The 21,120-nt window shown below is 43.4% G+C and overlaps 1 protein-coding gene across 2 annotated transcripts in view; it reads right to left on the bottom strand.

Moving 5' to 3' along the window:
* Nucleotides 1-21,120, bottom strand: part of LOC119658080 (serine-rich adhesin for platelets) — a 459,260-nt gene that overhangs the window by 238,651 nt on the left and 199,489 nt on the right. For both annotated transcript variants that reach the window (XM_038065342.1, XM_038065341.1), the window contains exon 4: nt 5,199-5,286. In XM_038065342.1, the coding sequence (XP_037921270.1) occupies nt 5,199-5,286 (88 nt within the window). The remainder of the gene's footprint in view (nt 1-5,198; nt 5,287-21,120) is intronic.

Raw genomic sequence — 21,120 nt, forward strand, 5'->3', positions numbered from 1 at the left:
TGGAAACTAAGTTTAGACATAATATTGACTGACTATATAGTAGCATGTGTTACGCATTAACGCATTAATTTCCGATACAACCAAAAAAGATACTTTCTATGATAAACAGAGCATATTACAAGGGCAGGCAAGGTAGGTTCACAAATGTCGAATTAGTAATTTTTGGATTCAGTTTAGTAGCTAATCTTTTACGTGAAAAGGAAAAGAAATGTTTTCCTTCCTTGGCTACAATTTTCTTTACTTAACAAATTTCGCATTTCGGGAATCAGTTTTCCCACAGAAATGTATGTAATGAAGGTAGATGCCTATGTTTTGGCATTGAGGGAATTACTGTATTGAACAGTCCAAAATGTCGATGAGAACAGTCCAACAAAAAGTCGTCAGTCCTACCTCCAAGAGACACTAGAAAATCGGGTTGACTCCAAACCATTAATGATCGCCAGGACAAATTTCTTGAATTATAGCGTAGTGTGCATCGTCACAAAAAGAAAGAGACCCAGCCGGTTAACCAGCTTATGCAAGTCACAATTATCGTGATCTTTAGATAACGTCGGGTCCCATACATATACATCCCTTTACTAATTTATAGAGGCATCTAGGATCTATGCATGAAGAGCATTCCCGGGGAAATTAATAGCTATTATCAAAATAGCAATAACGATGCTACAAAGAGGTAAAATCAAAAATGAATTTTAAACTGGTCAAGGTTGCATACTGTTATTGATACTATTCTCCTTTTAATCGGTGAAGTCCTTCATTCTAGTTTCGCAAGAGGATTTGGTGTCGAAAAGACCACTGAGCAATACTTTCTATCCTCCGGTGAACTCCATATTTCAGAGACGATCTTGTGAATTGGTTCGATTGTACCCCGGTTCTCTCGAAAGCCAAACTGATGCTGAGGAATTACTTTGTTTTCCGCTAGATGTCGCGTGATTTTTAAAATTAGTAGTAGGGGATTGAGCAAACTTATAGGCCTGTAGCATGCAATCTGCGTCTTTTCATCATGTAAGAATCATGGAAAATTCCAAGGCTTGGGAAAATAGACCAGATGTGGTATTGCATGAATATGTAAGCTTTGCGTCTGAATGCAATTCCTGGAAGTTTCTTCAACATTTTTCCAGTAATTAGGTCATGTCTTGAAGATTTCTTTAAGTTCACTTGTTCTTTGAGGACTTGAACAACTTGGTTGGCTGTAAATGGGAAGCTTCTGTTCGGCTTAGATATTTCTTTAAAGTCTTGACTTCACCTGCGGTAAATGGGGAACGACGACCTTTTCCAAGTGTTTTGCAAATCCCGCCTCTTTTTCGGTATCACCTCTTGCCCAGCTGCAGTCTGCTGATCACAGTGCCGATTCGCATTGAGTAGGTCTTTTCACCTTTCTTGTAGCTTTCCCTAGGAAAAAGTCAGATAATGCAATAATGCAGTAGGTGATATACCACGTAAGTAGCCTTGGAATTCCTTTTCATGATGATCCTTGAGAGTTTCATTAAGCGATCGGCTTGCTTTGGTTAATTGTTGACCTAAAAGATCTGGAGATCTATGCGCCTATCGTTGTGTTCTCAACTTATGCTTTATTTGAACCTACTCAATGTGCGATCTACCATTTTTTGAAAGATTTGCGATACATGGACGTTTGAGGGAGAGCTCTACAGCCACGGTCATAACTTCGTTGAATTTCAACACGACTTTGTCTACTTCACCTCTGGTTTTCAGGGGAGTGTTGATTTGCAGAAGAGTGGTTATGCGCATGAAAATTTAATCAGTTCGGTGCTTTCAGTGTTGGTTTGCTATTAGTATCGCTTTTTAAAAGAGATACGCCTAAGAGGGTGATAATGACGGGCGAGTGGTATGAAAACAGCTAACAGCACAGTTCGCTCGTTATCAACTAGAGTCTCATGTTTTTGGTATCACCAAAGTCAATTAGGTCCGACAGTTTTCATCGATATGCTGGCCAATAAATAGGCTCCTTCCAGATACTTAACGTCATACAGGCATAACCCATCAATTTGAAAATGATTCTTGTCAGTGAGATGCGTTTCAAATATAAGTATTATATCGATTTCTTTGTCAAAAACGAAGTGTCGTATTCTCAGTTTATGCTGGGTGGCGCCGTTTACATCTGTGCCCTGGTTGACTGATATCGAATTGGTGGATATCGGCACAAAACCGGGATGTCTGGAGTTCCTTATTAAGGCAGGCCTAGACCCGATACCGGTTGTTGCGCCGCTGATGATGATGAATGGTTGACAACTCAAATTACAAGTCTATGAAGAAACTGCATCAGACTTTGGCGGGTTCGGAGCAAGAGGCCATGTAACCTTTAAATCCGTAGAAAAAGTCACTCCACTACGAAATCAACTAACAAGAAACACGTTTCTGACAGAAGCTAGTCAGTGACAACCATGGCACCTCGGCCCTATTCAAAGGAAACAGTGAAGATATAATAGAAGAAATAATGCGGGTATTTTTTTCTCTTAATATGTTGGACACAGCGGGGAAACTTCTTGAGAAGCTTGCCAAACTAAGAGCAACTGATGCAATACGTGCCGATGAATAATATTTACCAAGAAAATACGGTTTTTGAGCAGGGCGATCTACAATTGATGCGATTGAAGTAATGATCCAAGCGATCTGCGAGCTGGTGCGACATTCTCATGGCGTTCGAAAATTGTTTCCATACTTCAGGCTATCTTTTGCGGATATAGGGGGACTATTTGTACGAGCACATTCTGTGTCAACAAACCAGGAAGGACGTTCAGAGATTTATCCTTTATCCAGGCCTTTGGAATGCCTCATACGATAATCAGCTACGACTCTGTATGCCTAATGAATCGTCCCTGGCTGGCCGAGGAAGATGATATTGAGGCACTGCTCGCCACACGTAAAAATAAACCAGCCCAGTACACACTGGGAATGAGTCTGGATGACTAAACACGTCCTCACCAAGAAAGAGTTCCCACAGTCCTTCCTTTTCGGTAAAATATTTCGGCAACATGTTGGGTTCAACATGCGTTCAAGATGTGTTCTGGCCCGCCCCCTTGCATTTACTGCAAGAAGGTCCCCACTACAGCTTTCTCTTCTGGGGAAGGTGGGAGTGCAGTTATCATCATATGTCGATGGGTAGGTGACAAGACCACGGTAGCACGCGTAGCGCCGTATACACAAAACATTTGTAAGGCGAAAAAGAAAGAACTTTCATATACATACATATATTAGGGCAGGTGCTTGCAGATCAGGGACGAATGCATGGACTGCATGGGATCGTGATCAAGGAGGAAACTCGGCCCCATTAGAAAAGAAATGAAAGACACACACTGCAACATCAACGCGCCGGTGAACACCGTACCAAGCTGCTAATGCAGTAGAGTGAAAATAGTCTTGGTTGTGCGTCAATTTAGGAAGAGAAATTCATAATGCAGTGTTTCAGATGCCTCGGCTTTGATCACATAAAGACCGGGTACTAGAAAAATGCTGTTCAGGTTGATAAGATCAATTTGAAAAGGACAAGGAAGCGCGGAACTTTTGCAAGCCATCTGCAAGGATTCGTCAATCCATTTGCTGGATTGCTACCAATGCTAAGTTCGCAGTTTATGACACGGCGCTAAACGATTTGTGACTAGGCATAATAGGAGACAAAAAATTATGCTTGTAACTTCAATGGATGGTTCTTGCATTGAACAGCGGAACTGACTTTCATCAGACCCACATGATATCTTAGGAAGCATGATACCAACCATAACCATAAAACCGATTCATATGCAGATGTGTTCTGGGAGAAAATTGACTACTTGCTGGATACGAAGTAGGTTGCCTAGCTAGACCGCAAAGATGACTGAGAAAGACCCATTCTCGAAGGTCCTCGCCGCACTGCGTCAGTACCATCACCCTGAATCCTTGCGTAGAAAGCAAATGCTTCCCAGTATGCAACCCAGCTATTGGTGAAATAATACATAGTTTCAGCGCTTTGAGCCACAAGATGGCTGTATAAGTGATTCAGGAGGAGGTTCTGTGGTACCAAATAGTGGAACGCATATAAGAACCCGCAAGATGTCATAACCGCGGGGAGTTGCGAAAATGCTTTAAGAATCTTTGCGATGAGACTGATATAAACCTCTGGGGTGCGGCCTGTAGGGTTGTAACGAAAAGGGCGTGAAAACACAGGCGTTTCTCTCCCTATTCCCACCTTTTCATGAAAACAATAATATTCCACCACATGAAATTCGCAGTGCAACCGGGTGAGAGCATGATATTGATTTGGATACCACCCCCAATGAAGTAAAGGTTAGGCCGTACCTAGTTACCCGAACCTGCGAGCAGTACCAGAAAAAATTATATCCTCTCCCCAGTGCAAAAAGCAGAAGAGATGTATTGTTATCCAATAAATAAGCGGAGGGTAGAATGAGTGCTAAACATGTGCATGCTGCTTTGGCAAATTCATAGGGTGACTAGCAGTGTATATGAGACGAATTCCCCAGAGTCGGTGGGGGGGGGGCAAACGTATCCCTGATATCAGGGAATAACGAGTAATTCGATCGATTAGAAGCTTGCATCCTCAGAATTGAAGTTGGCCCCTAAACAGTACAAACAATCATTTTTTCACTCATTGCCCTAGCAAGTTCCCCCTTAAAAGACCCATCTCCGGATCTTAACCGAGCAATGTTTCGAAATTTCAAAAGGGTGGGGCCTCTGTGAGTTAAAAGCAATTCAGAAGGTAATTTTAAAGTGAATATCGACTCAGATATTCCCTCCTATTGACCTTAATTATAATTCATTTTATACGTATATGTAAATATGTGTTGCACTACATTTTCACATGGAAAAAATGGAGACTTAAAATAAACCAATTATCATTGAAATTGGATATATTTGGGAGTCGTCGTTTGAGTCCTTTGTAACAGTACACACTTAAAATGATGTGGAGCACTTGCAAGTCCAAATTTGGCAGAACTAATTCAATCAATTTAGGAGCTACCCCAAACCTAGCCTCGAAGCATTCCAGGTCCGTCATTATGAACACGCTGAGTATCATTAATTGCAGAATAATTAGTGCTAGAGCGTCAGTACGCCCGTATGTCCCTTATTTTCAGTTTCATTTTCCATTTCAATATTACAAAATTTCACATATTTATGTACATGTATACATGTTACATGTAGGTGTGCCTATGTACCTGTAACAAAGGACGAAAGGATATACTTACCGCAATCCGAATGCCAAAAGTACGCAAAGGATGAGTGGCACAAGTGTTGCAAAACATGCCAGGAACAGAGTTTGCATATCGGTGAAATCTGCAAATAAAACACACACAAATATATAGTTCAACACTTCCGTCTAATTAAACCTGGATGTGAACACAAATGGGTTTTATCAGCGCCAGGAACGAGATAATCAATTACGGAGGGAGGTGGATAATTTGTACTGAATCATTACAAATACATGCACGGCACGTAATTGACGAAGAGCATTTTAATGCGCGCAAAGTGAAAATGTTGAGAGATTTTCATGCTGTTTATTGGACGGATTAGAGCTGCGGTTTTACTAATTATAGTTGGTGGGAAATTAAAATTGAAAATGATAAATATGTTTGTCCTTCAATGATTAAAGTGTTCATTAGGAAGTTCGGTTTGCTGCTGTCCTGATTTAACCGATTGGATGGTGGACAATAGGAAGAGTTGGTGGAAGTTGATTTCCGCGTGACCCCAGGAACACACATATAAATGGCCATTAATTTAAGTTTTTCTGAAATTTTACCATTAATCACCCTCCAAATCACAGGAAAACAACGAATCAGATAGATGCATTCATATTATATAAAGCGGTAAAACCTATATAACCTCAGGGGCTTTATCTGCATATTAGAGCCATCCAGATCAAATTTAGCAGAACGCCAGAGAAATAAATGGAACGCTATATTTTGAGATATGTACATAGGTACCCTTACACGTTACATCCAAGATGGTCTTCTAAGCGACCAAACAGAAACCAAACCCACCTGAACCATTAATGCAGCCTTAGATACAGTGCTCCAACAAAACTAACGCTGAAGAAGGGCGAAAGCAACCTCTATTGTCTGTGATGCTTGCCGGTAAACTACCGCCTCAGAAGTTAGCGAAAACCCCAAGAAATCTCTATGCGTCAAATAAGGAAGGGCTTCTTTCTTCCAGAATAACCAGGTCATAAAGGTTTCATTTAGAAAGCCTGGAGACGTTTTGCCACCTGTGTGAATTGAGTCTTTCCATCGTACATGAGATCGTCTCTGAAGTCAACTTTTTGGGGTGAATCCATAAGGCACTCATCTCTAAATTCTGGTTTATGTATCACTGTCGATAAACACAACTAATTCCAGCTTGCGAAATTTGAGATGCTTCGATATTCAATACTCCCCAAATAATAACTATAAGATCATTTCGAAGGCTGCCGTCCAAATGGCCGCGGTTCAAATTTCACTAATGGCAGTGGTGCTTGTATCGTAACTGGAGGACGAATACCACACAACTCAGTTGTGAATGAGGACCTGAGTCAAATTAGGGTAATAATCACGGGCGACCGCTAACCACATTGCCTGTAGTGTACTGTAACCGTGTAGTGTACCGTTACCATCTTGAATAAGGTGCTCTAACACCATTCAAGGCCCAGATCCAATGGGGTTATCCCACCAACGATTATTGTGTGAACCAACCTTAATTTTAGTATAGACAGAACTACATTGACGGTTCTAAGCCTCTTTGAAAGACAAGGAGCGTCAATAGTATCAAAGTGTGGTGCGGCAGGATTCGCAGCTTTCGAAATCGCCACGGGAGTGGAAGACTAGCGAGGAAAGTGTGCCATGAGTTAGGGGCAGAAAGAAACACATGAAGCGAGATGATTCTCTTCTGCCTCTAACGTGTAAATAGTCGTTTGCTCTTAATGATTCATTAAAATTAATAAATCCTAATTATTACATCTATCGAGTATTGATTGTAAAAACCTAGTCTATGTTCCGGTGTACCTAAAAATTCTGGTTTGCAAAGAAATGGACTATTTTAGTCAAAAAAGCTCCAGGGAGCCCATCTCTCCTTTTTGCGGCGGAAAGCTTGTCCAGGAGGATGTTTCTATAACCTATCATGATCATCAACGGCACAACAACCGGTATCCGGTCTAGGCCTGCCTTAATAAGAAACTCCAGACATCCCGGTTTTGCGCCGAGGTCCACCAATTCGATATCCCTAAAAGCTGTCTGGCGTCCTGGCCCACGCCATCGCTCCATCTTAGACAGGCTCTGCCTCGTCTTCTTTTTCTACCATAGAAATTGCCCTTATAGACTTTCCGGGTGGGATCATCCTCATCTATAAGGATTAAGTGACCCGCCCACCGTAACCTATTGAGTCAGATTTTATCCATAACCTAACGGCCATGGTATCGCTTATAGATTTCGTCGTTATGTAGGCTACGGAATCGTCCATCCTCATGTAGGGGGTCAAAAATTCTTCTAAGGATTCTTCTCTCGTACGCGGCCAATTTTTCTTGCTAAGAACCCAAGTTTCCGAGGAATACATGAGGACTGGCAAGATCTTGTACAGTAAGAGCTTTGACCCTATGGTGAGACGTTTCGAGCGGAACAGTTTTTGTAAGCTGAAGTAGGCTCTGTTGACTGACAACAACCCTGCGCGGATTTCACCATCGTAGTTGTTATCGGTTGTGATTTTCGGCCCTAGATAGGAAAAATTGTAAACGGTCTCAAAGTTGTATCCTCCTATCCTCATTCTTCCTATTTGACCAGTGCGGTTTGATGTTGCTGGTTAGTTCGTCCTCGGTGCTGACGTTGCCACCATATATTTTGTCTTGCCTTCATTGATGTGCAGCCCAAGATCTCGCACTAATCGCCGCCTGCTCGATCTGGATGAAGGCAGTTTGTACGTCTCGGATAGTTCTTCTCATCATGTCGATATCGTCAGCATGGGCCAGTAGTTGGGTGGACTTAAAGAGGATCGTACCTCTTGCATTTACATCAGCATTACGGATCACTTTCTCAAGGGCCAGGTTAAAGAGGACGCATGATAGGGCATCCTTTTGTCGTAGACCGTTGTTGATGTCGAATGGTCTTGAGAGTGATCCTGCTGCTTTTATCTGGCCTCGCACACTGGTCAGGGTCAGCCTAGTCAGTCTTATTAGTTTCGTTGGGATACCGAATTCTCTCAAGGCCGTGTACAGTTTTACCCTGGCTATGCTATCATAGGCGACTTTAAAGTCGATGAATAGATGGTGCAACTGTTTTCCATATTCCAACAGTTTTTCCATCACTTGCCGCACAGAGAAAATCTGATCTGTTGCTGATTTGCCTGGAGTGAAGCCTCTTTGGTATGGGCCAATGATGATCTGGGCTAGCAAGATAGCGAAGAATATCTTATAGATGGTGCTCAGCAACATTACCTCTATAATTGCCGCACTATAATCTATGGAGGATCAACAGCCAAGAAAGGGTCTGACAAGACCGTATTCGGACATATCATGGGAAACCGCAACATTGATGATCATATTAATAGGGTTAGGTCAATTTAAGTGGCCGCTCCGAGGAGTCCAATTATCGCTACGATGAGCTCTCGTGGTATAACATCGTGTATGCTGCGAAAAGGACACGTGAAGCAAAATCAAGCCAGTCCATATCCCCACGAAGAGTAGTAACTTTCCCACACTGGAACCAGAGATATTGTTGAGGTTCTCAAAGGATTGTTTACAAATTACCCGAGGTGGCTCTAGCCCACACTGAGCAAACGCAAAGGAAATGCCTCAAAAATCTCTCTCTACACTCCACAACTTCGAAATGAGAATCATAGGATATATTAGGATAATTGTCAAGAGCGAAGCCTTGTCTGCTACTAACAATCCATAGTGGCACAGGAAGTCTGCACCTTAAATGAGTATGCTAATGTCCCCGGTGAAGAAGCGCGAATAAACCGCTCGTCGAGGTCCTAGACTCATGTCTACCAGCCTGCAGCCATACATGCGAATGGACGATGAATTTGCTGCTGCGAGTTTCAACGATTGCGCTTGTATCGTATATGTAAAACACTAACGGTCGCAATCAGATTAGGAATGGTGGCTACTAACGCTACTACCGTTTGCTGCAGTTGAGCCACCTGGCTTAATGTATAACGAAACACCTCGCCAACCACGGGTCGCGTGTGGACCTCACGGATTTTGTCCGTAGTGCCGGCTAACATGTTAAGAAACCCTGATTCCGCACATGCCAGGATAGCCTGCATGCTCTCCGGAAATCTCTGCAGCAGTTGACTTGGCGCACGGTCACCTAGCGCTAGCTTTATCAACGGTCTAACTTACTAACCAGCATTTTATGAGTTGCTCCTTTAGTCTTTTGTAGGAGTAGTACTGAAGGGCGGTGGAGACAAGTTCAACTGTCTCCTCATCATTCCATGTGACTCAGCCATTTTCTAGCGCGTCAAAGCCCTGCGAATGGATCAGAAGCAAGGAAATCGGATGCCGTACGAATTGAAGCCGAGATACGTTAAACGATGTTGGTTTGCTTGTGAACAGCTGCTTCAAAGTCAACGGCGGAAGGGATTTCTGGACGGTATCGTGACTGGAACGAAAATGGGTTCACTACGATCGTCGCAAACGCAGAAGATCATGGCGTTTGTCCGATCATGGTTCCACATCGCCAGCCACACCCAATATCCGAAGCTCTAAGGTTATCCTTTGAATTTAGTGGGATCAGCTCGGTATAGTTTACTACGGGCTGCTAAAATCAAGTGAAAACACTTCAAGTGAACGATATGGAACTCAACTTATGCGTTTGAGATGGGCACTGAAGACAAAACCACCTCAGTACGAGGAGAACCATGAACAAGTCGGGAAACCGAAAGCTGGAGGTTTCAGGTACGAAAGGTTTTGTGTATTTCTTAGTAAGTAGCACGTGATATATCCATATATTATGTGAAAGTATCCACTTTCGGGTGATATTGACATTCATAGTCTTCAATTTTCAAAGAAGCAACAAATTTGAGGTATTATAACTTTGTTAGTAATAGTGCGTTTTCACCAAACTTGGTAAGATCATGCTATAGCCTATATCCCTGAAAATTTCGTGGTACTAGGATGAACTTAAGGGGGGTTTCTAACCAATTACAAAAAAAAATTGTAGTAATATACTATTATTAACTTTATTTAAACAGATATCGGCATGGAAGGTATTTCGGAGCCCAGGCACCATATAGTGGCAGCCTCCTGATTTTTTTTCAGATTTTTCGGATCGGTAGTTTCTGAGAATGGCCCCCTAAAAGAAGTGATCACTTTCAACCCCCCGCGCTCCCCACATTTCCAACGAATGTCAAAACTAAGATCGGCTTTGAAAAGTACTAATCGAGACCTTTAATTTGATACCCTATATGACTATATTTGATGAAAAAAAATTTTACACCCCCCTTTTGCATGTATGGGGACCCCCCCTTAAATTCAACGTAAAAGGATGTAATTTACTGTATGCGTGAGCGTCCATAGTTCCCACCTTTCTACCAAATTTGGTGTCAATCGCTATAACCGTCTCCGAGAAAAATGCGTGTGACGGACAGACAGACAGACAGACAGTAAACCGATTTTAATAAGGTTTTGTGTTTGCACAAAGCCTGAAAAAGTGATTTTTCTGCATGACAATACTTGCCCCAATGTAGCGCGATCGGTGAAAACGTAGTTGGAAACGATGAAATCGGAATTTCTACCCCACCCGCCTTACTCTCCTGACATTGCTCCGTCTGATTACCACTTTTCCCGATAAATGGCGCACGACCTGGCCGATCGGCACTTCGGTGCTTACGATAAAATGAAAACTTGGATTGATTCGTCGATCGCCTCAAAGTATGACGAGTCCTCTCGACGCAGGACTCGTTTGCTGCCGGATAGATGAGAAAAAGTAGTGACCAGCGATGGACATTACTTTCAATCATAAATGTACTAACAAAGTAGTGCCTTAAATTTTGAGACGAAAATGGCGGAAGCAGAGATATATCCTAATTAGAATTCTCCAGATCAAAAAAAGTTTTTAGTGCACACCTTGCAAGGTTGTACAACTCTTATTGAGTTAGTAGAAAAATTGAAGTTGAATTGTTAACATCAACTTTTAAGGACCTTTTTCCTCCCTCATACATCAGGCTCATCTACAAGCCCCTATAAACTTAGATACATACTTTCTTTTATGAAGTACTAATGAAAGTATGAGGCATTTGTTCTACTTCTAGAAGCCACTTGTCCATAAATAGATACCAAAACGCAAGTGACAAAAATTGATCCTTATCCGCCTTATCCTAATATTTCACGAGAAGACGAAAATTTATTGCACCAACTGCATATTTATAAACATAATAAATCTATACTCGTAACAACTTGCTCCTATAGTTCTCAAAGTAAACAAACACAGAGGATGCCCGGAAGCAAGTAGTCCTGCTAAATTACGAAAGCATGTTTCACTAGTGTAATAAGGTATCAACAGAACCCGAGCCAGGATAACCAGGCAAAAGTACAATGAAGGCTAGGCAGTGGTGAAATAAAAGCGGAAGCTTAGGGAGGATAGGAGAAGGGGACGGAACTGATGAAGGCTAGCCAGCATGGAACATTTCGTGCAACAGAATATTGTTGATCAATTTTCTTCGAAAAATCAAAAAGTACCAGATAAGCAAACAGAAAAAACATCCTGCGTCTCTGAACACACAAAATAAAGCATCCCATAAATCTATTGTCATCTTGTTCTCTACTTAGAAAGAGGAAAATTACCCGTCCTGATGAAAAATATCTACAGAATGTATATTTTATCTCCGCTCCTGTTGAGGCTGTACGAGGCAGCTCGACACTCGTCTTCGTCAATGGTAATTGGAAAGGAACGGCAGAGAACAGCTTGCTGCCGTAGCGATGCTGCCCTCACTCCCCACTCGAAAATAGGAAGCACTGGATTATTAATCCATTCAGGCTTGCTTGTCATGGATGATGTCACTTTTTCCATCATCCATCCACATTCATTGCCCTAATCTTCTTTCGAAACGGTTTGGTCGTCATCCCGGCATTTTGAACCTCTCGATTCTACGGCAAGAGTGGGCAAGGGGATTCATGCGGCTAAGAAGCAGTTTTTGCAAAAGAAGCGAAAATTTAAAGAAACGGCCTCGAAGCCTACAACCCTGAAAGTTTTCTGTTGAATGTGCCTTCTCGGGAAATTTCGATAACAAGTGGGACAGGGTCGTTGTTACACTATCTCGCCTGGTAGCCGCCACCGTCGTAGTCATCATCACCATACCGCGACCCTAACTCTATTACGGATTATACCATCATAAATTTTAATTTTATTAACGAGCATCATTCTAATCCTTGGAAATTGTATTTGATGAAGCTCAATTTTCCCTGAATGCGCGCCGTATGCGATAGCTCCTGTTTAAGTGTTTGCTTAGTGTAGGTGCGTCAGTTTATGGCCGTGCGGAATTTAGCGGTGTCATAATGGAAAATCTTGTGCTGCTCCATTGTCAATTACTTTAATAAAACGAATGAAATGGCGGAAATTTTCCATAGAAGAAGTTAACAGTCTTGTTACTTTGGACAAGGAAAGGACACTAGAGTCTAAACGCAGTTGACGAGCGGAACTTAATCGTAGGCGTAATATCCTTATTACGAGTGCCACTTGGCGCTCTAATTCGCTTTTGAACTATGTTTTCTAGCTTCAATTTTGGGTTTTGATAGGCAATTTGCGAAATTGGACGTAAAGATATGAAAGTATTCCTGGAAATGTTTACTATGTTGAACTTAGAACTGAGCCTACAATTACCATGGAAATATATTTTTCGAGAATATAATATAAATATATGATATATAGACAACACCAAAGTTTATCAGATAATCTACGTCTTATCAATTTGAAAATTTTCGCAACTGTGTAGTTTAGACGGATTTCACTAGCGTTTATCTAATTACAATTTTGAATATTTACCTCAGGAAGAAATATAAACACTAACATTGATTGTGCAGCTAATTTAAAAGCTGGGAGAATACGATACATCTGAGCAGCGGTTAATACTGACGGATTCAGCTCATCCCCTGTTGGGATCTTACACGTAACGGAGGGCATATGATCTTTAAACCTACACCTACACAGATCAAGAAACCATAAGATCGCGTGGTAGTACCGGGAAGACCTAAGAAGAGCTGATTTGGACTAGGGAGTGCCACAGCTCCAAGCACTCAGCCCTTTTGTTAGGTTCATTATACTATTTCCTAAAATCACCCATTCAATGGCCTCCCGGCTGCGGCTTTCGCAGGCTTTTGCGAATCTGAAAACATCCTTTACAGGTAAAGAGTGCGAAGATTCTTCGTCGAAGCAAAACTTACCAAGGTATTTTCGTCTAAATCTGAGGAAACCTGGCCTATGGAGTACCGGGTCATCTCCTCCTTCTCATATTGACTGTATATACCTAATATCACCGCCCTAATTTTTTCCATATAATAGTTTAAGAAGCAGTGTCCCATTAAAATCAAAACTAGGATCAGTTCTTAAGGGACAGCAAAGATACCGCTCTAGCAGCCCCGAGTTCTTTCACCTCACAATACATACATTGTTGGTATTTAGTGAAGACAACACTGCCCGACTATCTGAACAGATTCGAATGAACCCCACCATTTCCACTTGGAATATGGTTATCATTTTTCCAAGAGGTCCAAATGGTTTCATAATCGATATTATCGAGAACACCCCTGCACTCGATTCGTCACCCATAACTGACCCGTCAGTGAAGATTATTAGGTCCGAATTGCCACAACACTTGTGGTATCTTCTCACAATCTGGAAACCATGTAATTAGCAGGCATCAGAGCCAGCAAATGTTTGCCTAGGAATTTCCAAATGGATTCATGATCGCGTTTCCACGCGCCAGTTCGTTAAGGAAGAACCAACTATTGATTATATTCAGAGGCGCACTCAAGCGGCCACATACTGTGTCCGCAAATTTTCCAATAGATATTATGCCTAGATCGGACGCAAATGCATGTGCAAAAATCTTTGGGTCCTCCAGGAGCCATAACAAGGTGTCCTTTATCAAGAGCCAAAAAACGCCTCCCTGTGTCTTGCCCAAAGACATGTGAAGGATCCGACTGATTAACTGCGGATTGATTCCGAAAATTACTAAATTTATTTATATATTTATATTTATTATGCTTAATATTACCCGGCGAACTCCAACTGACATCGAAAAAAAAATTCGCTGTCAAAAATTGCTTTTCAATGTTGTGGCCAACTTGATTCGCACTTGCTTGCGTGCGACAGGAAAGTTGCGCGTCCCGCCACAACACTCGACCCCCAGCCGAAACGAAGGGGAGTTTCAATTGAGAGTGGCCGCCTCGACCCGTCCGCCGCAAGTCAAAGTGGACACGTCGCACGCCTATGGCTCTAGAGAGGTTTTTTTTTGCTGGACGAAGGGCTTTAGTAGATCCAAGCAGACCGGTTTAATCGTGCCCCCAACGTTGAGGCTATAATAATGTCGGCCTCGCTCGAATACTTCGAAGGGTCCCTCATAAGATGGCTGCCGCGGCTTCTGAGGAGCGTCTGTCCTAATTAGGACATGCGTACAGGATTCGAAATCCCTGGGCACGTCAGTCTTGGTTTTCGCGTAGTTGGCGGATAGTGACAGCTTCAGTTTTCGCATTGCGTCCTTGAGTAGACGCAACAGACCGGTAGAGATGTCGAGAAAAGGGCCGCCGGGGAATCTCAGATTCTCCCCATATACCAACTCCGCGGGACTTGCAGCAAATTCTTCGCGTTTGGCTGTTCGGAGGGTAAGAAGGACGAGTAGCAGAACCTGCGAACAAGAAGGAAAGGCCACTACGCGAATCTATCCATGATTGTGAAGCAATACCTGAAACCATACGAGTCAAAGGGTAAATGACGACGAGGTGAATTGTGTGGAAACGCTTGTTGGACCGAGGAAACAATCCCGCCCCTTTCCTCACATGCTTTGTTGTTTTGCACTTCTGTCATGTGAGGCATTGTCTGGCCCAAGAATTAATGTCCATGGACGGCCAGGATTAATTTGCGGTAACCAACTGATTTGTTATCCGAATGCCTGGATGCACCAGATCATGAACGGCGTGAAATACTTCCTTTCAGAAATTGGCCGGAACATATGGCCTTGGTCCCTTGTCTGAGGTCTTGCAGTATAAACTGAATGTTGAGCCAAAAATAGGAAACTCCATAAATGCGTTTTTCCAGTTAGTTCTCAAGGTCCGAAGGACTGCATCGACCTTCTGCGCCTCGGCAATTGCCGGAAAATCGGCGGTAACGGGGATCTTAGCCTCTGCAACACGTAACAAAGCGTCAGCAACCATGTGTTGAATGTCGGAAGTGAACTGGCTGATAAAACTCAAGTGCCGAAGTTGACAAGGGGACGCTTTGTCAGACGTTTCTTTCAAAGCGAAAGTGGGTAGCTTATGGTGAATAATATGAACGACATGCCTTCAAGGGAATACTATGATAGAAGTATTTAAATGCGAGGTGCGCGGCGAGTAACTCAGGATCATGGGTGCTGTAGTTCCGTTGAGCGGGATTGAGTTGTTCGGAGAAGAAGCTCAACGGCTGCCAGATTTGATTCACTTTTTGGTGAAGAGCAGCACCTACGGCAATGCCTGAGGCATCGACGAATACGGCTAGGGGTGCATCTTTCTGAGAGAATGCCAGAAGTGTAGCATCCACCAGCTGTTGTTTGCTTGGACAGCCTCTGGAAACCTCACAATCACACGGGCGTCTGTTGTGTTCGGCCCAGACAAGAAGGCGATAAGGATTGATTGATGGGCGGGCTTTAACAAGAAACGACAATAGAAATTTAACATGCCCAAGCACCGTCTGAGATCCTTAATGGTTTTTGAAGCGGGAAGCTCGAAATCGCTTGCAGCTTGACTGGGTCCGGTAATCAGGTGGCCGAAGAATCTCACCTGCGATTGTAGTAATTTACATTTTCTCAACGTTAAGAACTAGACCGGCCTCAAAGAGACGTTGAAAAATGCACTCGAGGTGCTCTAAATGCTCGAACTCAGAGGAAGACGCGACCAGAACATCATCCAAATATACGAAACAGAAGTGGAGGTTTCGAAGCACGAAATGGATGAATCTTTGAAAGGTTTGCGCCGCGTTGGACAGTACAAAATTCCGAAAGGTGTGCGGCTTGAGGTCGAGGGAATACGGCAGTTTGCGATAGAGTGCGTAAAGTCGCGGATGAGTGGTATGGGGTAGCGGTCTGTAAAGGTATGGGACGTCTATAATCGCCACAAGGTCTCCTTCTCCATGCGTTTAGGGAACATGTGAAGTGGCGAAGACAAACAACTATCTGAAGGTCTGTAAATACCCTTCTTAAGAAGTTCTTCGAATTCTTCCCGCGCAACTGCGAGCTTGTGCAGTAGTAATGGACGCACCTTAGGCAAAAATGGGGAGCCAGTAGCGTTGATGTGGTGCTCGGTAGTGATGTTGCGATATGTTCGAAGAAGTTCACGAATACGTGCATCGGCAACGTCTTCAAAAACAATGAAAAGAGTGGAATTTTTCCTGATGACCTAAAGAAAGTTGTGAGTTCAATGAGGGACCTACTATGTATATCCACTAGCAAACCACAGTCGCGCAGGAAATACACGCCTAACATGGATATGCTGATGTCCACTCGTTGAAGTCCTAAACTCAAGTCGTGCGGATCGACGAAAAATTTTCTGTCGTAAGTTTCAATGATTGTGGTGTGGCGCGGCAGGATTCGCAGCATTCGAAAATTATTTCGAATGTTGCGAATGCGAACAAGTCGATGGTGCGGAACTATCCACTTTGTAGAGCTCGCCACGAGAGTGGAAGACTAGCGAGGAATAGTGTGCCATGAGTTAGGGGCAGAAAGAAACACAAGAAGCGAGATCATTCTCTTCTGCCTCTAACGTGTAAATAGTCGTCTGCTCTTACTGATTCATTAAAATTAATAAATTCAAATTATTACATCTATCGAGTATTGATTGTAAAAACCTAAAAACCTAGACATATGTTCCGGTGTACCTAAAAATGGTGGTTTGCAAAGAAATGGACTATTTTAGTTAAAGTGGTATTAACTTGTTATGCCGCGATACGGGAAAAACCTGGGCCTCAGTGCCTGCATAAACCAGGTGGTTGCGTCGGCTCAAGTGGTCGTAGATTGTGAGGCGACTGGTGCTGCATTTCGGGTAGAAGTCGCCAGAACTCCCGGCAAATCTAATTTATTTTGTGAGAAATTGCAGGTGCTGATAAACTTTGTAGTCTTCTCAGCGAACCTACGATAGTACCATCATGCCCCGGTACTTGCTAAAAGTCCCGACGTCATACTATCTGATGCGCATTTCGGGAGGCGTATCTAGACCTTCATCTAGTCCTACTCCCCGAATGTAAAGCATCGACGGCCCCTACCAACCCAGAGACGGTGGGTGTTATTGCTGCCACCATCTGCTACAGCTTCTTGTTAATTGATGGCGAGCGTGCGTGTGACACGAAAGTAGCTTGTTCCGCTACACTATCTTGCCACGCCACAAATCGACGTGAATAAGGCATTGAAGGTATCTTCAATATCCATGAATACGCCTAAGGCATATTTTTATTCACCTTTCTGGTGGGCATGTCTCCTACAGCGAAGAGGCCACCTAGGAATGCATATATCCCTTATAGACCGATTTACTAGCCTTTCGAATATTTTTAGTAGAAAGTAAGTTAGACTAATCGACCGAAAACTTGTTACGTCCGTCTGATAGGGTTTCCAAGGTTTGGGAATAAATATCACTTTCACATCGCGACAAGTAATTTGAATAAAACCGCGTGCCACACACGCGCGGAATATATTCCGAATACATCCGTTTATTACATGGGCAAGAATGATGGCATCCAGGGCCACATACTTGTATGAAACGATGCCCATTCTTCTCCCTCTAGAGATACTACTTTGCATACTAAAGTCCAGCCCCTCGTTGGACCTATCGCTCTGAGCTGAGATTTTGGATGCTACCTGGGAAGTGCACTTCAAGCAAATGGTTTACAATTTCTTCATCAGGTTCTGTACCCCTTCCACTCTGCACACTTAGATAACCCAGCTCCTGTCTTGATAAGGATCAGCTTCAACTTTGAGATTGTCTCAAGAGTGATAGTCACTTCGCAGAGCGTCCCGATGATGATTGTTTAGTCGAACTTATGTGTTTCTTGAGAGCCTTCAGAGCTTCTTTGTACCGATTCCAGACAGCAGCTGAATAAGACTTAAAAGCTCGGTCGAGGAGTACCCTTGCCGTTCGTTTCTCTTTTGCAAATTCCAGCTTCTATCATGCTAGCAAATAGCAAATTCCAGCAATAAATTTGATGCGTCCCCAAGGGATCGTAACTGAGGTGTTCAGTTTCATTTCGTACTTCGCCCAATCTGTCTGCCACAGTTTCAGAAATAGGCTGGTTGAAGGGGGACCCATGCCCATTACATACGTTTGTCATCCGAGAGTGTGATATCGTTGTATAATCTCCACTCTACAACAAAAGCCTCAATGTCAAAAGATGCTACCGTAATGTCGATAACCTCTGCCTGACCACGTTGAAGAAAGTGGATTCATTACCCAAAATGAGGATCTGCAAGTTGGATCTTACCAAATACTAGCATATACTTGTAAAGTGGGCGTTAACATCACATACTACATTTACCTCCATGCCTTTTACTTTGGACATATCGGAAAGCTCTGATGAATATTCCACTGGGAATCATCCACGTCCACGTCATAGGGCAAATAAGCAGAGCACCAAAGAATCTCGTTGTATTCCTTTTAACTTTCTATGGTTGTTTTGTCACCATCACACATCGTTAACCAAGATTCCCTGGAGTTTTTTCGGAACCGCCATGCAGGAGCAACGTCTTACAATTGCATTGGTGTGCGGTTGTCGTCCAACAAAAAGAAAATTTTATACTGCACAAATAGCGTAAATTATAAAGAACTCGCCCGGGAATATTAATGAACACTGTTCCGCCATTGAGACGGACCGATGAACATAAAGAGCTTAGGACTCTGCTGATCGCTACTAGCGTTAGTAGGCGCTGAAACTCAGCTACCATGACAAAGCCGCGACTAAGTGAATCTTACAATCTGCGTTCAAAAAAGCGGAAGCTAATGCAAATCAGTATAATTTCGCTACGGTTTATTACATCTCGAAAGAACTTGTAGTCGGTTGTAAGGTTTAGGATGTGCAATCAGGAATGTTAAAGGCAAATCATGATAAGTAGCTGATGGGGAAAAAACCCGGAAGTAGTAGTGGATAACCCAAACTACACTGGAGAATACGCCATGCAATGAAACCTGCTATCACAGGAAGCCAACCTGCTACCACAGGAATCCGCATAGTGCAGAATGGTGGAGCGAATTGAAACACATTGCTGAATACCAAACGGGATGACAGAAGAATGAAGTTGAAACGTTGTTGCTCATGTAGGGATTTATGGTAACCATAGAAAAGACCTCCCGGTACATGGAAAATATGGTTGGGGCATAACGCGTCAACGACAGCTACGCGCCATTGTTCGCGCTTACCTGAAAAGCTCATCAGTTCTCCCAGAGATGAAATGCCTACATTCGTTCCCTACTGTTCTGCGCCAAGTGCCCTTCGGACGAGCCACCAGCGTGGTCGAGGTGTTTGAGGCAAGATGTCATAGTCCATTGAATTCCTCCACGATAATAAGAAGAAACAATATCGATGACAGGATGCAAACGTGGTGGACTCCACTTTGGACCTTAATATCCTTCGAGATTTTGCCTGGGTGCGGTAGGGGACATTTTGCGGCATGATATGCAGCTCTGATAATAGCCATTAGTTTCTCTGGAATGCTCTTCCTGCATGGAGCACTTCATTCTGCGAAAGCTTTCTCGAAATCGATGAAGAGCAAGTGAAGCGAAGATTTAAACTCACACACTGCTCCAAAACAATCCGTGATCAATGCAGGAGAATTCTGAGTGGAAACGGAAGCGAAAGGTTTGCGACTAAATGCCAGCTCTTTCGTAATGCGGTATACATTTCTGAAATCATTGCGTTTTACGACATCTTCCTTGTGCAGAGCACTAGAATATTCTCTCTTGTCGCACGATATCGGAGTTAGAGCTAATCACGCCCACCATCATTCGCAGCGGTCAGTAGAGCCCTTTGTTCATCAGTCCGTCTCCACGATTTCGCAGTCAGCCAGATTTTATGACGCCCTCTCGGGACCTGGCCGACAACCTGCATCCGAGCACCCGAAAAAAGGGCATTTTTGATGGCGACCCAGTGCTCATCGATATCGTCCGACGGATTACTCAGTCGATCTGCCGTTCGATCAGCCAGATAACTCCCCACCATCGAGCGACAGCTGGATCATACAAGCGGTCGATGTTGAACCTGAGGGGTCGCAGCTCCCCAACCCCGTGAGAGGTGGCAGACGCAACACCCAAACGAACGTAAGCGACCATGAAATCCAACTGACCTTATGGCAGGCGCTGTGCTCGATCAATCTGCCGCCAATTACGAGGCGGCGGAAATTGCAGAAATCCGCGATTTTCTCTCTGTTTCCCTATCACATGCCAGAGCAAGGTGTTGTCAGAGCCCAACTTGATATTCAAATCGCAATCGGCCTTTTAAGAAGCCTCCCCTGAAAATGCATGTAATTGCTCGTAGAAAGCATCCTTCTTCACTATATTGAAAGTTTCCGTTGCTGCATAGCACTAAACAATCGTGATGCTGTTTAACCTGGACCGGTATCTAGCAGGCATAATTCTGTCAAAAACCGGCTCCCAGGTGAAGAAAGCGCAACTTGCGGTAGCCATCAGAAACAACCCGACACCGAAATCGTGTCTGTAACCACCTGGCTTCCCAAGGTTCAAAAGCACATTGCCATAAGGACGGCAAGAGGGAGAGGAATCTCCCGAATTGCACCTTCTTACTTTGCTTAGGCCTAAACTGTCCAACTTATATTTTTCCAATCCCCGCTTAAGTTGGAAAAAGGACCATTCTGAGGACACTCACTACCATTGTCAAGGAGTGTGGGCATATTCCAAAAACCAATCATGGTCCGGTCGTGAAGTCAACCCCTATTAGAAGGATTAAACTTTTCGGCAGC

Source organism: Hermetia illucens, chromosome 5, assembly GCF_905115235.1.
Source record: "Hermetia illucens chromosome 5, iHerIll2.2.curated.20191125, whole genome shotgun sequence".
Lineage (NCBI taxonomy): Eukaryota > Metazoa > Arthropoda > Insecta > Diptera > Stratiomyidae > Hermetia > Hermetia illucens.